This window comes from Cygnus atratus, chromosome 10 (genome assembly GCF_013377495.2).
Source record: "Cygnus atratus isolate AKBS03 ecotype Queensland, Australia chromosome 10, CAtr_DNAZoo_HiC_assembly, whole genome shotgun sequence".
Classification (NCBI taxonomy): Eukaryota; Metazoa; Chordata; class Aves; order Anseriformes; family Anatidae; genus Cygnus; species Cygnus atratus.
The window spans coordinates 9,728,978-9,756,012 of NC_066371.1; the positions used below are offsets into that span (position 1 = coordinate 9,728,978).

The 27,035-nt window shown below is 51.5% G+C and overlaps 2 protein-coding genes across 2 annotated transcripts; both read left to right on the forward strand.

Annotated features, from left to right (window-relative positions):
- Positions 1-747: 747 nt before the first annotated feature.
- On the forward strand, positions 748-20,299 carry IHO1 (interactor of HORMAD1 1). The gene is made up of 8 exons (XM_035546985.2): positions 748-824; positions 4,602-4,614; positions 5,506-5,706; positions 7,057-7,214; positions 9,111-9,159; positions 9,835-9,922; positions 16,890-16,993; positions 17,769-20,299. Exons 1-8 carry the CDS (start codon positions 748-750, stop codon positions 19,047-19,049), a joined length of 1,971 nt encoding a protein of 656 aa, XP_035402878.1. The 3' UTR covers positions 19,050-20,299.
- Positions 20,300-23,483: 3,184 nt separating this feature from the next.
- Positions 23,484-27,010, forward strand: PRRT3 (proline rich transmembrane protein 3). Its single transcript, XM_050712765.1, has 4 exons — positions 23,484-24,182; positions 24,330-24,591; positions 24,672-24,815; positions 25,083-27,010. The coding sequence occupies exons 1-4, from the start codon at positions 23,484-23,486 to the stop codon at positions 26,819-26,821; spliced, it is 2,844 nt and encodes a 947-aa protein (XP_050568722.1). The 3' UTR covers positions 26,822-27,010.
- The last annotated feature ends 25 nt before the right edge of the window (positions 27,011-27,035 follow it).

The following is a 27,035-nucleotide window of genomic DNA, read 5'->3' on the forward strand; positions in this document are numbered from 1 at the left end:
TGTGCATGTATTTGAGATGGGGGGAAAATGTGTTAATTACTTCTCCCAGCTCTCTTCTCCTGTTACTAGATACTTTTCTCACTACAGCAGGATATGATGTATAAACTGCAGAATACTGTCTTTAAGAGAGCTTCTAAGATGAAACATGAAATCAGCATATAGTATTGGCAGGGTACGGCTCACTCTGTTAGTTCTTTGCACGTTTGAGGCAGGGTGTTACTTTTGAGAGCAGCTGCCACCAGGTCCATAAGAAACGCAGAGCTCCAGTGATGTAATAAGGTCATGACAGAGTTTCTGCAGAAGCCCAAGATTACTCTGAACCGTCACCTCTTGTACCTCCTTTCTGTCTGTCTCACAGCAGACTGGGGACTTGGGGTTTTATTCATAATCTGTCTGTCAAACACACATAATCTTCTCTGTGACTGCTGGCAGCCTGAGAAATAGGATGGGGGAACCAGAGTCCCCGTTTTACCTGTTTTTAATGTACAAATATTGACATAATAGAGATCCTAGAAACTCATCGGAAGGAAAGTTATCGAGTTGGACACTGTAATATCAGGGTTCCAATTATTTAAGAAGGTGGGAGGATGTGAGGCCAATAAAGTGACAGCTATACAGCGGAGAAAGCTTAGAGTCAATTTAAGTGTATCGACAAACAACACATTTTTTGTGGATTGAAATGCCAGACCTAATTAGGGAAAATGTCGTATTAGAGCTGTACTGCTGACTGCCCAGCCAGAACGGAACATGGAGGAGGAGCACAGAGGACCTGAGAATAGCGGTCACAAAAGCAATGATGCTTCAATTAGCTTTATATCGACTGGGTAAGCATCGCTGGGGCATGATGCTGAAACTAGATTTTCAGCACCGTAAATACCCGCCTCAGCCAGGGAACTCCCAGGGAAGAAATGCATCTTGCCTTGGTCTCGAGCTGAGCATAAGACCCTCGTTCAGAATATTACTCTTGTGGTGCTGCTGTAAAAGTGGCAATAATGAACTGGACTCAGCATCTCTGCAGGAGCAACAAAAGCCAAAAATCCACCACAGAAATGTGTAATTTCAAAAAAAGATATTGACATAGAAATAAGAAGTCTTGATAAAATAAATGTAAAGGGACAGGCAAAAGGGTTAAATGTTCGCCTGAGGCACAGAGATTATTTAGACCTCATACTGAAGAGCCCCATTATTCAGACTCATACTGAAGCACAGAACTAATGCCTACAAGCTATCAGATCAGACTGGGGATGGACTGGTACCAGAATGACACTGTTAAATGGCATGGTAAAGAAGACTATTGAAAATGAGAGGGTATCTTTTAAGAAAGTAAAGTTAATTAAAAATGTAAAAATAGAAAACAGTATATTATGATTTTAAATTGCAGTTACCAGAATTTTCTTGTTTCATGTGAAAAGCAGTAACTTGCTAGAGGCATAAAAACTACTAATAAACCTATTTCCAAAGACATCAGAAGCAGAAAGCCTGCCAGAGAGCATCTAAGGCCAATACATGATAAAAATATTAAAGAGGCGTTCAAAAAGGATGCTGTAAGCTGAGGCCTGCTTGGGCCATTGCTCTCTACGCGTCATATTTCTGCTGTTGAGAAACATCTTCCAAGTTTAACAGCCTTACTCGATCCATTATTTCATGAATTTCCATCCCACGTAGCAGAGCCACAAATTCTGAAGTCTCCTTAAGGTCCCAGAATTAGCAGAAAATGAAGGAGACAGCCAAGACAATGCCAATGAATGAGCAGCTGTAAGAACCCTAAGCCTTGGAGGAGTTAGAAACTGAATGTACCATGCAGGCTGGAAGACAGCTTCAGACTGGGGGGCAAAAAAATTACCTCCAGATGTCTAATTCCTAATGCGGCCAGGGATAAATTTTGTGTAAGTAAACAAGGCTGTGCCGCAGAAATCTCCGACTACTGGCTCCTTGCTCAGGACAAAAGAGCTAACGCGGTTTCCAAGGTGAGGAATGTCTGGGTGCTATTGAATCACGTTGGAATGAATAATGGAGTTGCTCACAGAAAGTAAAAATGACCTTGAGGAATTAAAACAAGAGCGGAAGGAATTTGAGCCTGAAATCTGGAAACTGGAGGCAGTGTCTGAGCTGAATAACCTATAGGGATCCTGTTGTGGTTAATACATTAGGGTCGGTGCCAAAATCTGTTTGTAGAAATTCCTTTTAGGATACAAATGCAACAATGGAATGAACGATTTACAACAAGCAGGTCATTCAGTTCCAGAGGACAGGGAACAGAAAAATAATGTTATGCTGATGCTGTTTACAGCAAAGTGATGGTAAATGGCTGGAAGCTGCAGCAGCAACTAGAACTCCTTCATTTAAACTCCTCCAAGCCCCCTGGATGCCAAAGTTTCTCCTCTGCACCCTAAGCAAATGCCGATCCTTGCTTGTTTGCTGCACACTTTGACAGGCAGCAAATAGTAACTACGAGAGCAGCACAGTAGAGCTAGAGACAGTTCCTACAGATACAAAATAAAGCTGTGAGGAAGAGCAGGTGAAAAGGAGCGTCCAGCATTTCAGTTGGATTTGTTGTGATGCAGTCCTGGTCACTAAATGAGAAGGAGCAGAAAGGGCTAGGAGATTTTCTTGATAGCAAGCAGGAAAAGAGGAACTTTATCGCACTGATACAGCTCAAGATTGCTACCAAGAGAAAAAGATTTCTTCTTGGGGAAAGAAGCTTTGCTGCACTTTGAAGAAATATGTCAGGAAGGTGTAAGTGAGCTTCACCCACAGAGCTTCAGAAGAGGAGGGATGTTGGCACAGGTTCAGGGCGAATGATGGAACTAAATAAAATCACAGCAGCACCACGAATAAATGTTATTTTGGAAATTGTAGGAGACTCACTTTGCTTTTCCAACTGACTCTTAAAGCTTGGTGTTGGCACATGAAGGTGGATCCAAACAACAGAGTAAAAATTGTTTTTACAGACCAATAAGGCCTATGACACTACAGTTACATGTTTTAGTGTGTTGATGCACCTAGGAACATCTAGGAACACAAGGAGGGGACTTATTGCGTGCTGTATTTCTCTTGGAGTGTTGTATCTGACAGCTATTCGGGGGCAAGGCAGACCCTTTAAACAAAAGGTGACATGTTCACATCTGGTCATGCCGAAGTATTTGGATGTGCTGATCGGAACTCGGAAAAATGCAAGAAGCTCCAAAAAGATCTGACTTCTTGGGGGGGTGGTATTCACACTGACAACAGGGAAACTGAGACTACGAAGAGCTAGCTGACTCCCCAGATATGCAGAGGGCTGCGGATTTTTGAGGTCATGCTCATATTACAGAAAGTGTCGGAGTTGCCAATGTTGCAATACCTTGCATTAAATTAGGTGGGAAAAAGAAACCATTCCATGGTTGGCAGAGTATGATTTAGCACTTTTGGAGCTGACAAGAGCTTGTGATGGCGCTTGTCTTACATATCTACGTCTTTTTTTTTGCTCTGAACGCATCCAGTAGTGCAAACAGCATAGGAACACTCTTGGCACAAATGCACGAATGACTCAGGGAATGGCTCGTTTTAGCAGAAAGCTAAGAGTTCTCCTGAGATAAACTATTGCATCACCTAGGAGGAACTTCTAACCAGGATTGAATATCTAGAATGCTTCCTCGGTGTTTATAAGGAAGGGTTTATATTTAGGACAGGTCACGCACCCGCGAAGCCCAGCACCCTGAAGGAAATGGTCAGGTGGCTAGAGATCCGTGGTTGTCTGATCTCGCTGTCACGGGTAGGCCTGGCCCAAGCATGGCCAGGCTGATGCCTTGTCCAGATGGCCTTGTTAGCAAATCAATTGCCAGCAGCGTTTAGCAAGGGAGAAAGAAATCTGTTTTTCGGGGGAAAGAATGTGCTCAAAGAGACATCTGGTTTGTCTCCCCCCGTAGTCTGCAGAAGTGCCGTCATTCCTAAACTAACCACCAAGAGAGGACTTCAGACAGAAAAATGAGGCTCCAGAGCCGTCTACAGCCTTCTTTGGTCATGGTGTCAGTGCAGAGTGAGGCTGGGAAGTCACCCAGCTCGCAGAGACCTCTGAGCTGCACGGCTCCCCACAACGTCAGCAGCGGAGCTCCTTGCATTCAGCCTGGTGCTCAGACATCAGGTGCCGTGAGGGGACCGAGCCAACAGCAGGGATGTGGCATTCACCAGGTGCACCAGACGCTTTCAAAGGGGGTTATGGAACCGTGTATTGGCAGTAAAGCACTTGGGGAGTGTAAAAACCCTTCCTCAATTAAGAGGGAGCTTTCTTGCCTAAAAGACAGACGGGTTTAGAAGCTGGTGCAGGAGATGTGATACCTACATTTCTAACCAGCGTGCTGCCCACACGGGGTGGTGGCAGCCTGCATGCTCACGTCTCTTCCTGACATACTCTGGGCTGCAGATTTAAAGTGAGTTCTTTTGTACAAAGCGTAGCTGAGATGGAAACAGGAAGCTGTGCTAGTAAAAGTTGTGTTCAGATTTCTCTTTTGGTAGGTTTGGGGCCCGCAGAAAGATCAAGGGAGGTTTTGAATTCAGGCAGATTTATCAGACTTTTTGAGGATCCACAAACTCATATCTCATCTGTCTATTTTTGACCGCAGCTCGGTGTACTCGGTGAGCTTAAAGCCAGGAGTATTAATATGATATTGTCACTGACACCGCTATATGAAGAAGAGGGAGGCTGAGCAGTTCAAATGCTCCCACTAAACCCTCTCCCTTTTGTGTGTGTGGTGTTTGGGCTCCTTCCAAAAGTGGGGATTAAACTGAACACGTCACTGCTAATGAATGTTGGGGTGATCATCTTTTGTTAGACATACGAATTAGTCTCCTGCTCTTTTTTACTTTAGTTACGTGATTTGTTATGGAAGAGTCTGCCTAAGAGTCTCTTTCATTAATTTTGATCTCTAATTCCGTTCTGTTTATCACTGTTTTGCCAGGCCTGATCAGGAGAAAGTCCTTGTGATTTATTAGTAAACCTTTAGATTTTAATTAATTCAGTTTGTTTCTTCCTTGACCCTTTTTAGGAATTGTTATGTGGTGAAATTCTTGTTCCTGTGGGAGGGCTGGGGTAAGGCTTTGTACAGTGGCACAGGTGGATGAGGTGGAAGAAAGGATTTCATCTATTGATACTGAGAAACAGCACCAAAGGCAGCAACACATCTCTTGCATTTTGGTAGCTTAATTTGGGGAGTATAAGCCTGGACCAGTATTTCGTACATGTGGACCTAGCCTAAGCAGTTCATCCGACCTTGTAAACATGGAGCAATGGAATACGAAAAATGAAGAAGTCTCTGCCTTTGCCAGCAAAAAAAAAGTTGAAGGCAGGCTCTGACAGTACAAAAAGCAGTACAACTGGTGGGGAAACCTTTACCTGAGGGAACCTGGCATCGTACCACAGTCCTGGGGGGTAAATTGGCAGGAGCTGTGTCTATGAAGGGGAACAGAAAGAGAAACATAGCACAAAGCCAAGGCTAGCTGGGAAGGGTTTATTGGGGTGACACTCAGGGAAAAGAAAGATTCACTCAACGCACTCTGTCCCATTTCAGGCCTAACAAGTTTTCCATCCGGAGCAATGCTCCCAGTGACTACTCGAGTCTGAGTGATTCTCAGCTGCTCTTCGGCTCCCAGTTCTGCCCGGAGAACGTGCAGTCGGCAGCGGCACCGCTGGAGCTGGGCACACAGCTGGGACAGCACAACTCCCAGGACGTGAGTCTTGCTCCCCCGTTCAGCCCTGCACAGACACACAGCCACCATCTAAATTAATGGAAAATGCTGAAAACAGGTGATAAAATTGGCTGAGCCTGCTGAAATCAAGTTATCTGCTGATACAGTAAGAAGAGTACATATTTACTGTAACTAGACAAAATAGCAGCCTGGTTGGTGAAAAAACTTATTTATATGACTATTATTGGGATATTTTATTTGATCGCATTTTTTAATACCTAACATAATGTGAAATTGTTCTCAATCTAACATCTTTAGACCAGCTAGCTAAGATAGAATATTTCATCTATTCCCTCTTCGAACAGTACTGTGTTTCTCTTTGTTAGCTTTCTGCAGGAATGACAGAGGTATTCAGTATTTAACTCCATTTCCTGAAAGTTACCTTGCTGGATTGTTGTTATGGCAGATGCTTGAATGACTTTGGATGAAGAGCTTCTAAGCTCAAAATCTTTCTCCTATAGCATGTGGCCTCTGATGTTACCAGCCTCACTAAAATAGTTCCTGCACCACTAGCAGATACCAGCAGATCCAAATAAAGACACCTGAGAGCAAAGATTAGGAAAGAGCAGTCGTGCCAGCCCTGTGGCCCTAGGCAGCCGTTCAGTTCCAGATCCTGTCTGTTGTCCCCTGCGTTTTGCTGAGGATCTTGTCCTTTAAATGTGTGGCTTTTCATCAGATGCAGGAAAGGAAACTCACTTTTCAGGATGAAAGAAAACAATTTAACGAAATTTGCATTTTCTGATGTTTTAAGGAAAAGGCATTTCTACTTTGGTCACAAAGTGTCTGGAAAGTGTATAGAATGAAGAAGGTCTTTACTGCTTTCATACTAATGTTATTTTCATGTTCTGAAATGTATATCAGAGCATGTGAAAAACAGCTAAAAAAAACAAAAAAAAAAAACAAAAACAAAAAAACAAACAAACAAAAAAGAAAAACAGCTGTCACCCAAAAGGAAATTCAATAGGGTTTCCTTTAGATTAATGGACAGGGAGCACCCTGAAATTATTTTATAGTGTCTGTGTTGAGCATACAGGGAAAAAAAATCTGCGCAACTGATGATTGCAACCAAGTGAAAACAGTCAGGATGATGGAAAAGCCTTGAGTCTGAAGAAATTCAGTCTGAGTTTCAGTTCCACAGGGAGACGATCAAACTAGGCACACTAAGTGAACAATAATCTCGTCAAATTCTTAATCTCCTCACCCGATCTAATCTGTCACATCCAATCACTGTGAACCCTCTGTCTGCAAAGCACTTGGTACAAAAATAGTTTTTGATAATTAATGTTCTGATTATTTTTATACTTCAACATTTTTCTTTCTTTTGTGCAACAGAGCGAGCCCAGTATTTTTACTAAATACCAAACAAAACCACAGTTATTTGATGAAGATACAAGAGAAAAAGGCTTCCTTAATTTCGGTGCAGGAAGAGGGAAAAGTGTCCTGGAAAATTTTGAAGTGAATAAGAACAAAATAAAGGACAAATATGATCGGTATGTAGTCATCCACTGCAAATTCTTTCTGTGAAATCTGTTATCCCCTGCAGCTCCTCCTTCTCCTCTTGAAAGTCATACATGACGTAGCTGCAGATTTCTCCAAGAAAAGTGTCTTTTCAGGTTTTAGATAATCTCTGATTGGAAAGTGTCACAAGGTAAGAGAATAAGGTTTACTTGCGATGAGAGTTATGTAACGCTTTCAGCCATAAGCCACAAGGAACAACAAAACTATAACCTGAATTTACCTTTGTCTTCTTTATCTAATCAGCAAGGGTTTTGTTGTTGTTTTTTTTTTTCCTCTGTGAAAGACCATATCTCTCAAAATTTTATAGACTGTATAAAAGGGACTCCTAGGATGACATTTACATTTAGGACAAATGAGGAGATTGCAGGCATACTTGTGTGCAGAGGAAGATGAAATGATTACAATGTTATAAACCTGTACATATCTCTATAATTTTTCTGGTATACGGGATTTTTGTATGTGTGTTTTTGGGAACAGACAAGTGTAATTTGTTAATGAGCTCTTTGTCAGATGTTAAGAATTAAATGTACCTGTAGGTCCTCTAGGACTTTAAGGATTAAGCTAAGAGTTTCAATCTCAAAAATGAAAGATGGCAAGCTCCCCAGTGCACCTATAAATAATTCTTAGCTCTGTACATTTTGTAATGTAACATCCAAAGTGAAACACATTTTTGTTAAAAGCCTTTAATCAGATCAGACTGTGTATCTCTTTCTCCTTTGCAACGGGCACTATGCTTCTGATAATGCAAAATCTGATGCTCTGGTGCCTATTAGAGAAGAGGAAGATTTTTGTAAGTGAATTATGAGGAATGGACACACAGTTTTAAATGTTTAGTCAGAACTCTTAATTATCCTTTATTTCTTCTTTATATTAATTATGCTTCTTTCTGCGCTCCAGATGCACTCCCAGATTAGAAGCATGTTTATATAAATAACTATATTATCTTTACAGCGATAAATGTGTAATTTATCCATTTATATCCCCCACAAGTTTGACTATTAGAAGAACATCTTCCTCTCCTAAGGCTAGAAATATTTCAGAAGCCCTGCCTAATTCTCACAATTAGCCTCTACCTGGCCTCCACCTTTCTGTTTGTTGCAATTTGGATTACTAAATGATCAATTTAAAATGACCCGAATCTTCAGAGAGGAAATAGGTTATTGCTTTGCTTAGCAACAGTCCTTGCATTTTTGTTTGATAGGTTAATCATGAATATAGCCTGGTTCCTGATAGGCTCGCTCAACTCAAAAGGGTGGATAACAGAAACCACAGGCATAATCTCGGGAGAAAAGGATTTGCAGTATTTGTTCTTCCTGGCTTGGGCTTTGTTGATGCCGCAGTTTTCTTCCCTGTTTTTCCCACAGTTATTTTAGTCCAAATATAATACTCATGTATCTCAGCAACTGGCACGTCACCTCCACCAAGGCTGGGTTCTTCCGGAGTAGCTAATGCAGTGGTAACACCCCAGCAGCTAACAGTTAGTATTAACATATGTAAATGCCTTCGGAAACTTCTGGGAGAGGCAGAAATGCTACGCCAGAACTGGGAGAGTTAAAAAAATATGTATATACCTCTATGTGATATATGTGTATATATCACATATACATTTATATTTATATTTATATATATTTCTTACTCTACCTAGCAGAATCTGTGCTTTCCTAAAACAAGTAATGTGACTTCAAAGGTTTATGTCTGCTGAAGTAAGCACATTTCTGTTTACATTGTGCACCGCACTATGCCTTGCAGTATTTCATATCTCACATTTACTGTGATCTTTTCAGTTTCTAACTACTTCAGTAACGTTACATGTCTGTTTTATTCCTTCTGTTGTTTTTGTTTTTGTTTTTGTTTTTGTTTCATTTTAGAGAGGTTTTAAGCACCTTTATTTCCAGTATCAACGACAGGCTTCAAGGGGTAAGTTACTTCAAATTCAGAGCCCAGAATAAGGAAGAATTAGAAATGCTGCAGAACATTCACCTTCTCTCATTTTCTGTGCTGATATTTGAATTGGTATACTGTTTGTCTTGAACACTTACATACTGTAGACCAACAATTGTCAATGTTTTTTTTTCACATGCTATCCTCTTTGTGGCCAGTCCTTAGGGTCACAGGTTTTAGGGCCCTGTCTCAGAGTCAGCAATGGAATTTCTCTGGGGCTTGGGAGCAAGAACAGCCTTTGGCTGTCTGCAAATACAACTTCTTTCCTCTTGCCTGAAGAAAGTAGCTTACCCTCAAGAACAAGTAAATAAAATGTATCTCACTGTCTGAAGTTGAAGGTCTCTTCTCCCCATAACTTTTAATAAATAATTAGAATAATGTTGCTATTGATGCTTTTTTTAGAGATGAATATCTCTATTGCAAAATAATTTAAGATTTCTGCAATACTTTATGAGACATTTGAGCCATTCCATACCCCCTTTGGGGTTGCAACCAATGGATGGACAAACTCTTCCAAGTGACAGATAGATGTCCATTTTCAGCCTATTGCAGCAGTGAGTTGTAGTCATTGTTGTATGGCATTCTGGGCTGTTTTTGCACACAAATAAAAGTCAATGTATTATTTTTTTTCATTTTTCTTCACTTTTGCAGCTGCAAGTGTGCTTGGACAAGTTTGAAGAAATGTTCAATTCGAGAAACAAATCCATTTTGGTTCATCTAGAAACCATTTCCAAGACACGTGAGTCCTTTCTGTATTTCTGTTAACAGCAGAGGGCACAGTCAAACTGCTGGATGTCTGCATGTTGTCTCCAAGCTGGGGTGAACTATGCAAGCCATGCCACTCACAGCTGCTACTCATAAGGGAGAATAGCAAAATAGGACTTATTCACAGTATGGACTTTGCTTTTCCATTCTTGTTAGGTTATATTTACCTTTTCTCTGCTCTCTTGTGTCAAAGAACTTGAGCATTGCATGGTTAGACACCATGCATGTATAGACAGATGCATCTCTTTGGTTTTGTGTTCTGCCTGGAGTATGAGCATTTTTAGACTATATCTGGTACACTAATGGAATACACAGTAAAAATGAGATAGTTATTGAAATCCTGAATGTCTACTTTCAGTTTTTAAGGCTTTCTCAAATATTCATGTTAGTTTGAAGTTTTCCATCTCCCTTTAATGCTTGAAGTGATTACATTTTACGTATGAGCAAAATTGGTACTGCTCTTCCTAGGTAAGAAGCAAGTAATGAGATGCACTTTTACCGTGATGAAAGGGTGACCTCCCAAAAAAGCCAATAATGTAAAATACTTTTGAACAGCTCTGTCTCTGAAGTGGCTAGTCATAGCAGTCTTTATTGAGGGAGAGTGCTTCAGAGAAATTGTTTCTAATTTGGCTTAGATCTGAGCCTTTGAGAGTGCAGTAATTTTTAATGCTGCCATTATTTTTTATCAACACCCTGTCAGGACTCTGTTCTCTGCTTGCACTGCTCTGTGCAAGAACAAGAAGCCAGCTTCAAAACATGCAAGAAGTGCACAATATACCTTGTGAGTTCATGGTAACAGACCTTCCCAAAAGCACTAGGATGTTTACTGTGCAGTAAAATGTGGCTTCCATGAAGTACAGCTTTGACAGATACCCTTTAAGTCACTGCAGCCTTCTCAGGCAAAAAGAATGGAGTCTGGTGCATTTTTCACGAGGCCGTGGTAGCATGTACGTTTGAAATACCAATCATGTTTTGCTAAGAACACTCCCTTGCTGTGCTTGGCCACTGCTCTTGGTGGAACCTTAATGTAAGCAAGAATCTGTCTGTTTTGGCCAGCACAATAAGCCTCTTATTACGCATCTGCCCATCTCCTAATTACTTCACTGCCTCAGCTTGTCCACTCTGAGGCAGGGCTTTGCCTAATTTTATATACCTCTTGCACAGAAATAGTTGTCATGGCATTGAAAATCAAATTTATTGTTCATAATTCCCCCTCTTCCCTCCATACCATTTGCTCAGCTGTCCTGTTTCTTATCCATAACCATTTTAAATAAATGTGCCTTGAATGAAATGAGAAACCTCCCAGAGGTGCCTGCTGCTAGATTTTCAAAGCAATTGAAAAGAAAAATTGGCACTTTCTGTAATGTATCATGCTGCAGAATGTTGAATATATAATGAAAAACATCACATGCTCCACAATGTTGTTCTTTTTATATTTCTGGGAGGTTCATCTGTCACTGGTTAATTGCTGATAAACACTGCCGTTTCACTGGTATCACAGTGATGGATAATTAAGTTCCCACCACATAAATACCTGCACTAGTGCCTTGAAAAGATCCCAACTGAGGCAATTCCTTTGAAAAGGCTGGTGTAAAATTCCTAAATTTGGTGATAAAGAACTAAATTCAGAGCCAATAAAGCACTGAATACTGGTGGTTGATGATACCACACCGTGGGTTGTAGGTGACAAGGTGGAGATGTTAAATCATTGGTAGTGGGGGATTTGACATGCAGAAGATGAATACAGAAGATGGTGAGGCTCTCTTCAGAGACAGAAGTCGTATGCCAGGACATTCAAACGGCTCTGCAAAGTAAAGAAAGGTATAACTTGAAATCAAGTCTGTCTTCATTAGGAGCATGTAAGGAGTCTCACAGGCCTCCTTTGTAGCAAGTAGATTTGGCAGAGTCTACACACAAAACAGAAAATATTTTTCAAAATATATTTCCAAAGCATTTCCAAATGTTGTTGGGCTGGCGTGCTCTGTGCAATAAGATAAAAAATGTTCTCTTCTGAGCGTCTGTCCATATGTGCAGGCACACAGTGGATAGAGCTGTGTCTGGCACTGGCGATGAGAGAACATTTGCCTGAGCAGGTTCCACAGAGGCACAGCTGCTCTCTTCCTTGCCCACATCTCAGTGTGCTGTGCACAGGGATGTAAAGAAGCAAGCAGACCCTGTCTCCTCTGTTCTTTTTCCACTTTATGTAGAGTTTCTCTGGTTGACTTGCCAGATCACCATTTGCTCACTCTTTCTGGTTTCATCTCCTCTAACTCATTTATTTTTTTATTATCCTCATTTTCATTTATATACCCACATTTATATCAAAGCTTTTTATTTTTTTATACAAATCCTGATTTTCACAGCTCAGACCTTTCCGAACTGCTTTGCTGTTCTGGTATCTGGCAGTTCCAGCTGTGACAACTCACAACAGCCATGTCCTCCGCAACACTTCATCGCAAATGAGGAGCATATTCCCGGCAAGCAGACCACAAACAGTCCTCTACCCCTCCTGCCAGCAGTGGTGGCAAAAAAATGTGCAATGTTTCCCTAACAGAGGTACGAGCTGATGCAGTTCTCTGACAAAATCCAGTGTTTGATGGGCAGTTTTCAAACATGACTCACTGGGAGACTCCCCAGGCCCAGTAAGTTGCTGGCAAGGTTTCCAGGGGAATTCGCTGTGCTTGTACTGGTGTGATCTGACCATGTTTACTCCGAACAGTGTGGTCTGGGCTGTGAAACCCAGGCAGCCCCCTTACGTTCTGCATTTATATCGACTGAAAAGTCAAAAAGCTGAAGACTGATAAAAGAAACGCCTTTCCCATAGCTAGCCATGCAGTGACCGGCAGTGAAAGTTGTCGAGGTGAGGAACTTAACCAGACTCCAGCACGGCCTTGGCATGGATGTCAGGAGGATGTGTAGTTGTCTTGGTAAATGCTGAACCCACCAGCGTGACACCTCAGGACTTCAGGCCATAGGACAGCAATGTGCTGTGCAGCAGGCAGAGGTCGGGGGCTGCTTACCCCATAGGCTGCTGCTGCAGATGTCTTCTCCTGTGCAGCGGAAGGGGACCCAGCCTAAGCAGGCACAAACCTGACAGCCGACCGCTCTGGGTATGCCCAAGCAGGATGCAGCTGTGACATTCTAAACGTCTGCAGCTCTGTTACTGCCTATGGAGAAAGCTCAGTGCTCTGCCAAACTCCATAGCTGTTTTTTCTGCTTGTGTCTCACGAGGTTTATACCACCTCCCATGTTCCCTACTGCACCATGGCACGGGGGGACCAACCTCCCCCCAAGGTGTTATTTAAAGCCTCCGTGCTGTCATTCCGACCCCAGGATGAATGGCAGAGACAACGATAGATAGGCATCAGAAGCAGTTGGTGTTTAATATTCCTAGGCTGGAGACCGACACTCCCTCCTGCGGCTGCTCAGCCTGTAATTTTCAGCTGTTGGGAGTGCAGCTGCACCCCAGAGCAGGCGGATTTGCTGCGAAGGCTCTGCAGCACCGGGCAGCAGGGTGGGCTCGCTCGGTGGGCCCAGCAGGACCTACCCGGAGAGCCTGCGGTGATTTCTCTCCTGACAGATTTCACATTCCGTATGTTATTACTGTAAACCAGTAGCAGTCAAAGACAATGGTACAGCAAATCCAAGCATTGCGATGTTCCAGGTTGTAAAAATCTGTTTTGTTTAGACTAAAATACCTTAGAAGAGAGGCACAAGCCCATGCATAATCCACCCTCTAACCGAGTAAAGATTTTTTCTCTATGATTGAGTTGTTCAATAACTATCTGCTGCAGGGTTTATTTGAAGAAAACTTTCTCTGAAGCAGCTGTTCAAATGATCAGCATTTTAAAGACAAGAGATTTGACTAACAGGGTCCTTGATGTGATCTGGCTCGGCCACCTCAATGCCTTTTTCTTTCAGTCGAGATCAACCCCCGTTTTTGTTTTGTTTAATAATGTTTGGCAAGTCTGAACACTCCTTGGTGTGGAAGCCAGAGAGGGAAGGAGAGTGCCTCCCCTCTGTACCGAGGTGTTTTTTTTTCTTGCAGAATACTCCTACACGTACAAATGAGGCACATCCAAAAGGCTGGCTGTTGGTAGCTTGCCTGCAGCATGCTGTGCTGAGTCAAACGTATACGCAGATCACAAGCCCAGTGGATGCAGTGCTATTTATAGACCGAGGATACCATGTTGTAGAAGAACAGACAGGCTAGGGAAATCAGAAAGTTTTAAAAATAATTCAGAATTAAAATTTAGCGTACGGGGAAGAGCAGTGTGTGGAGGTAAGCCTTCCTGTAGCCTCACTGCATACAGCTGGAACACGTTGAAGTGACGTGAGGGAATTCCCTGCTTCAGTCACTGCTGCTTTCGTCCTCCTGGTAGGACTGCAGGCCTGGAGGGGCTGGCAGCCTTCCCAAAACCTGCTCTCTGATTGCAGGTACCCGTCAGGTCTAAGCAGGGAGATGCAAAGTCTGCGAGGGCCCGCTGAAACATTGACCCCACCATTAAAAACCCATCCTGCAAGTCACAACTTTCCCCCGTTGATGTATTAAAAACATCTAAATCTGTCAGAACAAAAGAGCAGAAGCTTAAATTCTGCAGAGAGAGCAAGCAGGGGCAACCGAATTGCCTGCAGGACCAGATTGCTTATTAGTTGAAATATGTGCAGGTAATCCTCAGAAATAAGCCATGCTCTGTGGAGAACAAGGTGATGGCTGTGCTGAGGAGGTGCAGAAGTTCCTCCCGAGCCCCATCCAGGCAGCATTTAACTCGAGGCCTGTGAGGAAGATGCACGGCCAAGGCAGCCGCAGGGTTCCTCCTCCCAGAGGACAGCAGCTTGCTCTGTGCCCAAGCACCACTGCTTTGGAGGAAGACAAGTGAATATAAAATAACCCCCGGCACGTAGGAGGGAGCTCTCACAAGCCACCAGTCCCTGGAGCACCGGCCCTGCTGCGCCTGCCAGCCCCTGCAGCACCAGACACCCCTGTTTCACGAGGCTGAATAAGCCCATCGCTTTCAATCTCCTTTCATAAGAGGAGATTATCATCTAAGCACTTAATTATCTAGTAGCTTTTCTCCTCACGTGTCCCAGTTCAATCTATTTTTCTTTGCACGTAGATGGCCAGGACTGTGCACGGGCTTCCAGCCACGCCGTGCTTGCACAGAAGCTCCTGGCAGCCAGAGCTTGTGCACCTCCACACACCGCACTGCCATATCTCACCTGGTCTGGGTCCCCCAGGGCTGGCACACTGCTTTGTGCCACCTTCTGGCTGCCTGAGCGCCCTTCTGGTTCCTGCACCCAGTCACCACGGCAGATTTAAGCAGGACTGGCCCACGAGCGGTGCTTCCAGAGCTGCGTTTTCACCTCCTGCCACCCCTCTCAGGAGCTGTGTTTTTCCCTTTAATTGAGGCTTTGTGCCCCTCACAATTTTTTGCAGCTTTTTTCATATTACATGATGAAAAGCTTTGTTTGAGCCTACACAAAGGCACTGCATTGCCTTTGTCTAAAAAGTCACCTATCTTATCACAGGGTATTACATTAGTCAGGCACAATCTGCCTTTTATAAAGTCTTGTTCCGTTTTATTCCATTTTCCTCCCTATCTTTGATTACTCTTTCCTTTAAGGTCTAGCCTAAAACCTTGGCCAATATGAGAACAAACTATTAAGCCCATAATTGCTCAGATCTCTTCCTTTTCTTCCTTCCCAAATGCACCTTTTAAAAACGTCCCTGATTTTTTTTTTTTTTACAGAACCAAAGCTTGTACAAGTACTTTCTGTCTGTCTCTCCCTAATAGTTTTTAACTCTTTGGCCAATTCCATCAAGAGTTTGACAGAAGGGCAGAGCTCACCGAGATAATTAAGTCCCTGCAAGCTTAATGAAAATAGCTGGGCAGGAGGGGAAGAGATCCCAAGCGCTCTGCGGCTCTGCAGTGTGTGAGCACGCCTCTCTGGGGTGAGAAGAGCCACCCTGAGGAGCTGAGATAAATGCTCCACGTGCAGGAACAGCTTCAGCTGGGCTCTTATCGCCGCAGACACCAAAGTCAATCAAACATGTTGGATTTGGAGAAAAAGAGGATTAATTAATTGCAGAGCTCTTGTAGCCACTTGTTGGAACACGGGCTTTGCACAGATCTCTCTCAGGCACCCAGTGGCAGTCCAGGACCCAGAGTTTCAGTTATCCCAGCCAGTTGGCTTGGGAAGGCTTTGTTTTTGCAGGAGCGCTTTGCATCCTGTTTTGTTACGACCTGCAAACGTTCCTGCCCAGCCACATCATCCACACACACCTCCCTCGTGCTGTCCAAAGGGAAGACCAGGTGTGTTTAGTGAACGTCTCTTTCTGTATTTCATGATGTATGGCTTTGAAGGAAGACTGCTGTAAGATTGCTCAGCATTTGTCATCTCCATGTAAGCTGTAAACTGTGCTCCTGCGATGTCGTGTGTTAGGGCACATGAGTGGTTACAGTAAGAACAACTGCAGCTACATAGGAGGTTAATATTTTGGCGAATTGTGTAACAAAATCGTGGACCAGTTGTGCCACAGAAGAGGGTCAGTTATACAGGGCTGAGCCAGTCCCATGTGAGTCCCTCTCCCAGCACAGTTCACAGACAATGAAGCCTCGTCCTTCCTTGCCTTGAACCAACCAAGTTCCCCAGCTTCGCGTAGCCTTTCATCTCCGGCTGCCATATTAATAGAACACAGTAAATGAGGTTTGGCCTGTACTCAGCATCTTATAAATTTCAAGTGCTTTGCATTAAACATGCACCCTGTTGTTCATTGCTTGGTGCTTGGGGAGATCTCAGCTGGCGAATCACTCTGGTTGCACAGCACAGTGAAGTATTTCATGCCAAGCCGTGGAGGAAGTAGCAATAGTATTGATAGTACTTTATTCACATTTACAAATGAAAGGCCAAATGTGCTTTTTATTGATTTGCCTGTTTAGTGCAAGATGCTCTTCAAAGTCACAGTGACTTGGTGCTGAAAGCCCTGACAGATAAAAGCCAAATGGAGCAGGCGCTGCTGGAGATGGAGAGGAGACTTGCAGCCGTAAGTGGAGAAATTAATCTTTTATTCTGAATCTTCTGTCTGAATTTCTCCAATTTCTTCAAAATATTAACTGAATATTAAAGTGTCTTCAGACAGAGGATTATAAAGTAGACTGCTCCTATTATAATGAAGAGGGAAAGACATATTAAAATGCTAATTCTAGGCCAGCTGCTGACTGATGCTTACCCAAGAGCCTGCTCACAGTGCTGTAAGCTCTGATGAAATCCTGGTCAGTAAGGAGGGAGCCCAACAGTGCCCTGTCATGGCAGGCACACGATGAAGCACAGCTTTCTCATGCTGGCACGTGCCTTTGCTGGAGGAGTTGATGCCTGCGAAGGGAGGGCATCTTGCAGAAGTGCGGTGCCTCCTTCCTGTGGCTTCCCAGAGGGAGGAGAAAAGAGGTCAGGAAAGAATAAGTGGGTGGCAGAGACAAAAGAGCGAACTCCAGACCTCCCAGAGTGGTCTGTTTTTTTCAAAGACCCTGCTGGAGGAATTGCTTTTGGCAAGGATGTGACATGCCAGCATGAGAGGGCAACGCTCTGTGAGAGGGGCACCACAGGGGGTTAGGAGTGTGCCCCAATCCCAAAACTCCCACACTTGTGGGACAGTTTGAAATACGTATTACACAGGCGGATGCAAATTGCTAATCTTTGGGCTGATACCCAATCTATGGGATCTGACCGATGCATAGAACCAGAAATTTCTTCTGTGAATCCTATTATTGTACCTTTTAATGTGTTGTTTACTGCTTCTGCTCTGCTCACTGCTTCCCCAGAAAGACGTGGAGATTTCAGATGTGAAATCCAGTGTCCAGCAGCTGAAGGAGAGCCTGGAGTCGCTGCCAGCTCAGCTGAGCGATCAGCACCTGAAGCTGTGTGAAGAACTAGGCTCCCTGAAGCTCCCTAGTGCCTTAGCTGAGCTGCACACGTTGATGTCCAGTGCCAGAGCTCCCCCTCGGATGGCGGATGACTCTTCTCAGACCTCCCCTGGCACATGTCAGGGCTGTGCCTCACGTCAGGAGACAGAGCATTGTCCGTGCTGCCAAGGCAGGGGGGATTGCAGCACCTTGGGTCCATCTCAGCACGGAGTCCTGCCCGTGGGGAGCCAGCCCACCGGGGACGGGACACCTGGGAGAGACCTCAGCACAGCTTCGGGAGGCAAAGTCAGCCCCTTTGCCAGAGCGGTGTGTGGCAGAGAAAATACTTCTGTGCAGGAGGTGAGATCTGTTCTGGGACCGCAGAGCTGTGCTACCCATCCCTGTATGTGCTGTGCTAACAGTCAGTTTCTTGGGGAGAGTCAGAAGAAACACTGCCCCGTACCGCAGGAAGTGTCTCTGCTAACTCCTCTGAGGAAGGTGATCAGGAGAAGCACTACAGGATTTAAAAATGTGACACCATCGCAACAGAGGCGGCCTCAAGTTTGCCACCTTTTTGTACAAAACAACATGCCCGGGCAAAGAGACGGGAACTCATCCACAGACCATGAGCTGGAGAATGTAGCTGTAGGGAACAAAGCAAAGCAGAAGTCAGGAAGGATCCCTTGGAATAAAATAATGGAGAGGAAGAAAACATACCCCAGCAAGAGGAAAGGAGAGCTCTCTAGATGTGCTGACGGTGGGCTGAAGCAAGTAAGGGCAAACAGGGTTATTGCGTTGGGAAGCTCCAGAAAAAAATGCTTTCCCAGATACACCGTTGCTCTCAATTTAGAAAACTCTAACCCGGTTTCTTCAGCTCCCAATCAACAGATGTTCAGCAGTGCTCAGCCGAGGCTTACAAAGAATTTCCTACCTGTGCCATGCTCCAATAGAGGCGTGCAACAACTTGCAGACAAAACAAAGAGAAATGTGGAAAACAAGAAAAGAGTGATCGTTTCCAGTGCAAGGAGGAATTTCTGGGATTCCTCTCCCCAGGAGAATGTATTTTCCCTGTGCAGCACAACAGGTGGAAAGCAGATGAGCTGCTCTTCAGGCTCCAATAAGCCGTGTCCTGGCAATGCGCTGCCCCAGCAGAGCACGGAATGCTGCTCTTTAGTTTTTGATAGCGATTATTCTGATTGAGGGGGGTTTCGTTTGGTTTTCAGAGTCTTCAGTGCAGGCATGGTCATCTCAGTTGCAGTTTGTTCCTCCAGGTGCATTACCTGCTCAGTCTCCTGAATTTGATCCCACGCAGGTGAGTGAGCTCCTGCTGGGACTGGCAAGAAGAGCTGAGTGACCCGTGTGCATTGCAGCCCTTGGAAACAAGCAAGGCTCGTGCCTGGCATGCTTTGACAAGTTACTGCCCACTTGGAGATATTGTCAGGGACTACGTGGGAGCTGAGGGAAGGTCTCCTATGGCTTGGAAGGCTGAGTGGACCTGTATTATTTCATCCCCTGCCACCAGCAGAAATGCCTCGGGCTGTGGTTACTGCTGTATTTACGCAGCAAAGAAGTGTCTGCGGAGACTTTCAGCGGGGAGGAACCAGCTGGCAGATCACAGACACACCGCTGATTCTCCTGCTGCCAGACCGAGCACTTAGATCTGCTCCAAACTTTTCATCTAGATATATGGAATAATATCTTTGCAGCTGGAGGCTTTAGCTCTGCTCTTCACTCGTAGTCTCCGTTTTGGTTTGTATGTCTAACAGTTCAGATTTTGAGCTCCCTAGGAAGTAGGGGGTATTTTTCTGATTGATTTTGGTAAGGTTAAGATTTGTCCCGAGAGTTGTTTCTGAGCTTTGGGCAGTTTAGCTGAGGAAAGCAGAATCCCAGCATCTCCGTTTGTTAAGTATGGTGTTTCTTCTCCTTTTAGGCTGAAATTTCTTGGTTTCAGGAAAATCAGGAAATTATTATTTAGTTTCTGTCATATTTGTCCCACGTATCTCTTAACTAATCAAGGACTTGCCCAACTTACACTTTCCAAAGATGATTCTCAGAAGCCAGAAGAAGTGACATTCAAATTCAACAGGTACAGTAATCGATGGATATTCCTCATCCTTTAGAGACCTGTAATTCTCTAGTTCGGACTCATTCCAGACACACACATTTTGAGTCAGAAAGGGCCAGCTGATCACCTAACCTGACATATATAGCAGCAGCCCCTGTTCCTGCAGAGCAAATCCTCCCAGGATATCCAGCCATGACTGTAAGTTTCCGCTGCTTCAAATATTTCTGTCACCTCTGAGCTTTGATCTCTGCTGCTGGCAAAAGAAGCATTTCGATATTGACAGAACAGGTCTATTACTGTGAATCCACACGGCCCAGTGCTGTCATCCCATGGGGAAAGGCTAGGACAGTTTCCCTGAGTTTAATAAAGCCATTGTTTCAGCACAAATATCGTGTGTTTTTGTATTGTTCCTTTGGGAGAGGCAAGGTCCTGCTTCAGCAGGTGAGCAGGGAGCTGCTCGTTAGCTGTTTGGCTCCCCTGAATTGTGGCACTGGGAGAATTAGGGGTTTTCAGCTCCTCCCTGGTGTTTAAGGAAGGAAACCACTGCCCTTACGCTTTACCATTGATTTGTCGGTGTTAATGAGCGAGGAGAAGGTGGGGATGGGCAGGCCTGGGGATCCCCCAATCTCTGGGGTCCCCCCGGGTTGGCAGGGGGGCTGCTGAGGCCGTCCTGCGGCCGACAGCTGCAGGCAGCAGCAGGCGTCCAGCACCGTCTGCGTCCCTTCCCTTTGCATTTCCCTTCTGTAGCTGCCTTCCCTGCACTGCAGCAGCTTTGCGGGGCACAACCCGCTGCTAGGGGTTTGAGGCTCTGTCTGCGTTTTGGGGAAGCACCGGTGTCGGTGTCTGCGGGGCTGGAGCAGGCTGGAGGTCCGTGCTGCAGGCTGCCAGCCCGGCAGCGCATCGCTGAGCTTGGAGGGACCTCTGGAGGTCTCTGCTGCAAGCCCCCGCGCCCGGCCGGCACCCTGAGGACATGCTGGGGTGTGCAACGGGGGGGGCTTGCGTAGGGGACCCCCCCGGCCTCCCACACGATGGCTCGTGGCGGGGTTGTGCGCGATGGTTTTGTAGAAAGGGGCTGCAGCCGGGTGTAGTGAGGAGCAGCAGGATGCGATGCTCCCCCCGCACCGGCCACCTTGGGGGGGACGTGGGGCAAGGCCCCGGGGAGCAGCGGGTCCCACCTGGCCCCACAGCCCGGCCCCACGCTGGTTCCCATTCAGGGTCTCCTCCAGGGGTTTTGCTGCCAGCGTTTATCCCAATAAGGCTGCGCCGCGCCACAACTCCCCTGCTGGCTCCGACAGACAAAAATGGAAGTGTGTGCACGGCTCTGCGCGGGGGCGCGAGCCACAGCCTGCCTCGCGTTCGTTGCCGGCACGGCGCTTCCCACCCCTCGGCGAGGATTTCCAGGGCGTGTGGTCACCGAGTTCAGTCTCCAGCTCCCGGAGCCAGCCGTGCTGCCCCTCGCACAGGGCCTTTGCTGTTGTGGGGCAGCTGGCATGTGTATTTGGGGGTCTCGTCCCAGCCCTCGCTGAAGCGCCCCATGCTCAGTTGCCATGAGGACACACAGAGGGGCTCCGTGCTGCTGGGGGCAGCCAGAAGGGGCTGCTTTCTCCTGATACACGCCACGTTTTCATCCTGCTTACTTGGGGGACAGCCCCGGAGAAAGGCTGCCCAAAAGCGGGGAAAAGCCGGTGACGCCCAGGTGGCGCGGGACATAAAGAGGGCAGGCGGTGTCCCTCGCTCTGCTCCCTCGGCCGTGCAGGCAGAGAGGCAGCTGCTGCGGTGCAGCGGCGGCTCCCGTCGGCCCACCTGCACTGAGTCACTTGGCAGAGGAGGAAACCGCTGACGGCACAGGGGGACGGGGATGTGGTTGCTTTCCCCGCGCTGCAGTGGCTGAGATATGTGGGGCACAGCTGGCCCCGCCACCACGGCCCACGCCTGGCCCCACGGCCACCCCGTCTGTAGGGTGAGGCCGGCCACCCCCTGGGCCCTGCTGCTGCCCGGCTCCCCCCGTGCGGCCTCCCCAGCACTAATCCCCGGATTAGCCGCCCGCCCTGCTGCCTTTGTGGGGCCAGGCGTGCCGGCATTGCCCAAATTCCCCAGCCCTGCGCTCAGCAGGCTGCTGCAGCCCCGGTGCTGCAGGGAGGGGGATGAGGGCCCCAAAATGCCCCGTGCACCCATGGCAAGCCCAGCAGAAGCGCAGTGCCCCTGGCTGGGCTGCGGCAGGGACTGGGGCTGGGGGCACATGGGCACGGGTGTGTGCCAGGGGACCTGGGGTGCGCTGCATCCCCGCGGTGCCGGGGCTTGCCGAGGGCACATCGCGGTGTGGCGCAGAGCCCTGAGCCACTGCCACTTTGCCGCGCTGCGGCCGTGCCAAGGTGCTGGCCGAGGCCCTGGCAGGGCCCGCAGCTCTCCAATTAGCTAATTAGCTAATCACCCTGGCAGGGCCCCTCAGCAGGTGAGGGGCAGGGGGTGTCAGCGCCACCCGCGCACCTTTTGGGGTCACGGTGCCCACAGCCTGGCCCCACGGTGCTGGGGACCCGGGCGCCCTAAGGAGGCGATGCTCCAGGGGGACCTCCCCGGGACTCGTGCCCCCTCGCCGTGCCGAGCCGAGCCGTGCCGTGCCGTGCCGCCCCGCACCGCCGCGCCGCCGCCCCTCCCGGTGCCGGGCGGGCTCCCGGCGCGGGTGCCCGCGGCTCGGAGCGGCGCGTGACCGGCCGCCGCCGCCGCCCGCTCCGCCGCAGAGCCCGGCCCGCACCGGCACCGGCACCGGCACCGGCACCGGCAGGTCAGCGGGGGGGCTGCGGCGGGCCGCTGCCGGTACCGGCACCGGGGCCTCCCGGGCTGCTGCGGGCGGCGGGAGGGGGCTGACCCGCACCGCGGCCCGGGCACCGAGCACCGAGCACCGAGCACCGAGCACCGGGCAGCGGGGCCGGCCCGGCGCGCTCCGGATTCTCCGGGATGCGGCGGCCGCGCCGGTGCCGGTTTGGTCCCGCCCCGCCGCACCGGGCGGCCCCGGGCCGGGCTGAGCCGTGTGGCGGGGGCGCGCCGGGCCGGGCCGGGCATCCCCGGGGGGAGGCAGCCGGGGACGCGCCAAGGTGAACGGTGCGCGCCCGAGCGGGGCCGCCGGCACCGGGCACACCGGGCACACCGGGCACACCGGGCACACTGGGCACACCGGGCACACCGGGCACAGGGCCACCGGGGATGCTGGGGGCGGGCGGCACAAGCACCGAGGACCGCCCGCAGCGGGGACGCTGGGAACGGGAAGATGGGGAATGGGGGTCACCGGGGATGGGGCCTGCTGGGGGGGGACACAGCTGGGAACAGGGCCCCGGGAATGGTGGGGGGGGTCCTGCCCCATCCCCAAGCAGCGGGGTCGCCGTGGGGCCCAGGCTCTGCTGGGCACGGGGGGGGGCTGCGTGTGGGTCCCCCCCATCGTGCCGGGTGCGGTGCAGCGCCGTGTGCCGTGGTGCTGGGTGCCTGCACCTGGGCACGGCACCGGTGGCCTCTTGCCGTCCGCCACGGGTCCCAGCTCACCGAGCCCCCTGTTCCCCCAGGGTGAAGGGCTCGCCATGGCTGCAGCGTGGCTCGTCACCTGGGGGCTGTTCCTGGCCACCGGGGTCCCCGCCGGGGCCCGGGGGACGCTGTCAGTAGAGCTGCCGTCGGACGGGACCCCCCAGCAGGGCAGGGTCCCCCTGCATGCCCTGTCCTGGGGACACCAGCAGCCGGTCCCGTCCCCTGCCTGGGACGCCTCGGGGGAGTTGAGCGGTGCTGGGACCCCCGACAGTGAACACTGGGGGGGCGGCAGCCCCGTGCGCTGGTCCCCGCTGCCACAGCCGGAGGCTGTCACCGGGGCACCCTGGGGGACAGGGATGAGCCTGGCAGGCAGCGCAGCCCCGGCCGTGGTGGAGGAGCCCTTCATCGCCTGGCGAGGAGGGGAGGCTGAAGGCCAGGACAGCCCCTGGGGGGGGACATGGCTGCCCCATGGCTCTGCACTGGGGACGCCGGCCCCCAAGGTGCCCACGGACACGGGGCCAGGCTCCCCGGGGCCACCCTGGGCTGGGCAGGGAACGTCCCCATCCAGGCACAGTGCCACCATGCCAGCCAGGACCCCTGGCCCCCGGCCGACCGTGTCCACCATCGCCCTGACCCCCGAGCCGTCAGGGGGGACCAGGACGGGGACAGCAGAGGCGCACACACGGGGACAGCCAGCAGCCCCGGGCCCCGCTGGGGAAGTGCAGGAGCTGCGGGGCCCCCCCAGCACTGCCCCTGTCCCCCAGCCTGCAGGCACGGGGCCAGCACAGGGTCCCCACACCAGCCCTGGCTCCGTGCAGCCGCTGGGCAGGCGAGGGGATGCAGGGAGCCCCCCCAGCCCCTCCCTGGCTCTGCCCAGCTCTGTCCCACTGCTGCTGGCAGAGCCAGGGGGCCGGGGGGCCCCGTCCTGGGAGCTGGTGCCCGAGGTGGCCCAGGAGGGCAGGGCTGAGACGTGGACCTGGGCGCTGCCTGCCCACCAGAGGAGCACGCGCAGGGCCCCGCTCAGCAACGCCACCGCCGGGGACACGGCATCCGCCAGGCCAACGGGGCTGCAGGGACCCCAGCCCACCCCAGGGGCTGCCCTCGGCACCAGCCCCACACCGCTGCCCATCTCCAGCACGGCCCCCCCGGGCCCTCCCTATGCAGGTAGGAGCTGGCACAACGTGGGGACCACCCCCCTGTGGTGACCGAGCCCCCGCGGGTGCCAGCTCTCCCCTCCCTTGCAGGGCTGCTCCCTGAGCAGGACGTGGGCTCCCCGCAGCGGGTCCGGGGCGCCGTGGGTCCCGGGAGCATCCCAAATGCCACCGTGCCTGCCCCACAGCCGACAACCCATCCCGTGGCAGGGACATCCCCCGGGACCAGGCGCCCAGGTGAGGCGGGGATGCGGGTGAGCCCTCTCCCAGCCTGGGGCTGGGGTTTGGGGGGTGGGGGGGGGCGGCAGCTATCTTGGGCCACCCGGCTGGGACGCAGTGCCACCTTCAATCAGGATTGTGCCCGGCGATGGCCCTAATCTACTGCCCGCAGGGATTAATGCTGAGAGCTGGCAGGGCTGGGGCTTCCCTGGGGGGTCAGGGACGTGACCATGGCCCACGTGTGTGGGGCACCCCGCTGGCAAACCGCCTTCTCCCCTCCTGCAGACACCTTGGGGACGCAGCCCCCCGCCGCCAGCACCACCGCGTCCCCCTCGGCCACGTGGCGGCGGGGAGTGGTCTGGGTGACGACGCAGCGCGCCCCGTGGCGTCCCCCGCCACCGGAGCCGGAGCCAGAACCGGAGCCCAGCCACCCGTCACCGGGTGCCAGCGCCTGCCCGGGGTCCTCGTGCGCCGACGGGGGCTCCAACACGACGGCGCTGCGCTGGGCCGAGCTGCGCCGCCCGCTGCGCCTGGCCTGGGCCGCCCACGCCTACGCGGTGGCCGCGCTCTGCCTGCTGCTGGGGCTGGGCTGCCTGGCGGGGCTGGGGGCGGCCGCGGCGCTGCGCCCACCCCACCTGCCCCTGCTGCTGGGCGCCCAGGGGCTGCTGCTGGCCGCCAGCCTCCTGCGGGCCACCCTGCTGCTGGTGGACCCCTACGGGGCGCGAGGCCGCCTGCCGCCCCGCGCCCTGCTGCTGCTCTGCACGGCCCCCTTCCCGCTGCTGCTGGCGGCCTTCGCCCTGCTGCTGCGCCGCCTGCAGCGCCTGGCACAGCTCCGGCTGCTGCCCAGCCCCCTGGGGGGGCTGCCGGCGCTGGGGGCCGCGGCCGCCCTGCAGAGCGGGGCGCCGGCTGCCGCCGACCTGCTGTGGCCGCGCTTGGGCCTGGCCGCCGGGCTGGCGCTGCACGGGCTGGGTTGCGCGGCCGGGGCGCTGCTGCTGCTGCTGGGGGGGTTACGGGGGGGCTGGCGGGCGCTGCGGGCCTCCCGCCGCGAGGGGCCGGGGTTACGGCGAGGGGCGCGGGCGCTGCTGGCGGCGGGGGCGCTGGGGCTGCCCTGCTGCGGGCTGCAGGTGTTCAGCGCCCTGTGGCTGCGCGGCGGCCTGGGGCCCCCCGGGCGCTGCGGCTGGCCCTGCTGGGCGGCGCAGTGCTGGATGCGGGCCGGGGAGCTGGGTGCCGGGTTGGCCTTGCTGGCGGGCGCCGCCGAGCCCCTGTGGGGCGGCCGGCACGGCGACGCCGCCGGGCACTCGTGCTGGGCCAAGGCGGTGCGGTATTTCTGCGCCGGGCGCAAGGCCCAGGCCCCCGAGTACCCCAACAACTGCTACGACCGCGCCGAGCGGGCGCCCACCGGCGACATCTCCAAGAGCCTCATCCGCAACCCGGCCGAGCAGCTGCCGCTGCGGGCGCTGAAGGACAGCAACGAGGCCCGGGCGGCCACGGCGGGGGGGGCAACGGGGCTCAGCCCCAAGTGTCCCAACGCGGTGGTGGCCGCCCGCGAGCGGGGCTCCTCGGCCTCCCTGGGGGACCTGGCCTTCCGCCCGCCGTCGCCCATCGACCTCCGGCGCAGCATCGACCAGGCGCTGTGCCGCCGGCACCTCCTGCGCGAGGGGCTCTTCGGGCGGCCTCGGCGCGGCTCCGGTGCCTCGCTGCACGCCGCCGCCGAGCCCCCCGGGCTGGCTCGCTGCACCTCGCTGACCGAGCTGCCGGGGCCTCGCGGGGAGTCCGTGGCCTCCGCCAGCTCGCTGGAGAGCTCCTCGCTGAAGATCAGCTGGAACCCCTGGCGCCACGGGCTGTCCTCGCCCGACAGCCTGCCCCTGGAGGAGGCGCCCAGCCGGGCCCAGCTGCTGGCCCACCAGGAGCCCCCCGCGCTCCCCCAGCCCCCCGACTCGGAGCGCGAGGCCCGGCGCAGTTTCCTGGCGCTCAGCAAGCAGGTGGACGCCCGCAGCCTCTCCAGCGACACCATCGAGCTCTGAGATGCTGCTCTGGGAGGGGGCGCGGGGCCGGGCAGAGCCGTGTCCTGTCCTCCCCCCCCGCCCCACAGCCCACACCGGGGACCCAGCGGGATGAGCCCCACGTGGGCCCGATCCTGCACCCGGTGGGAAGCGGGAGCTGTCCTCGGCTGGCTCCGTTTGTGCCAAAACAGAGAAATAAAGTTTATGTCCTGAGCAGGCGGCCCCCCCCCCGTTG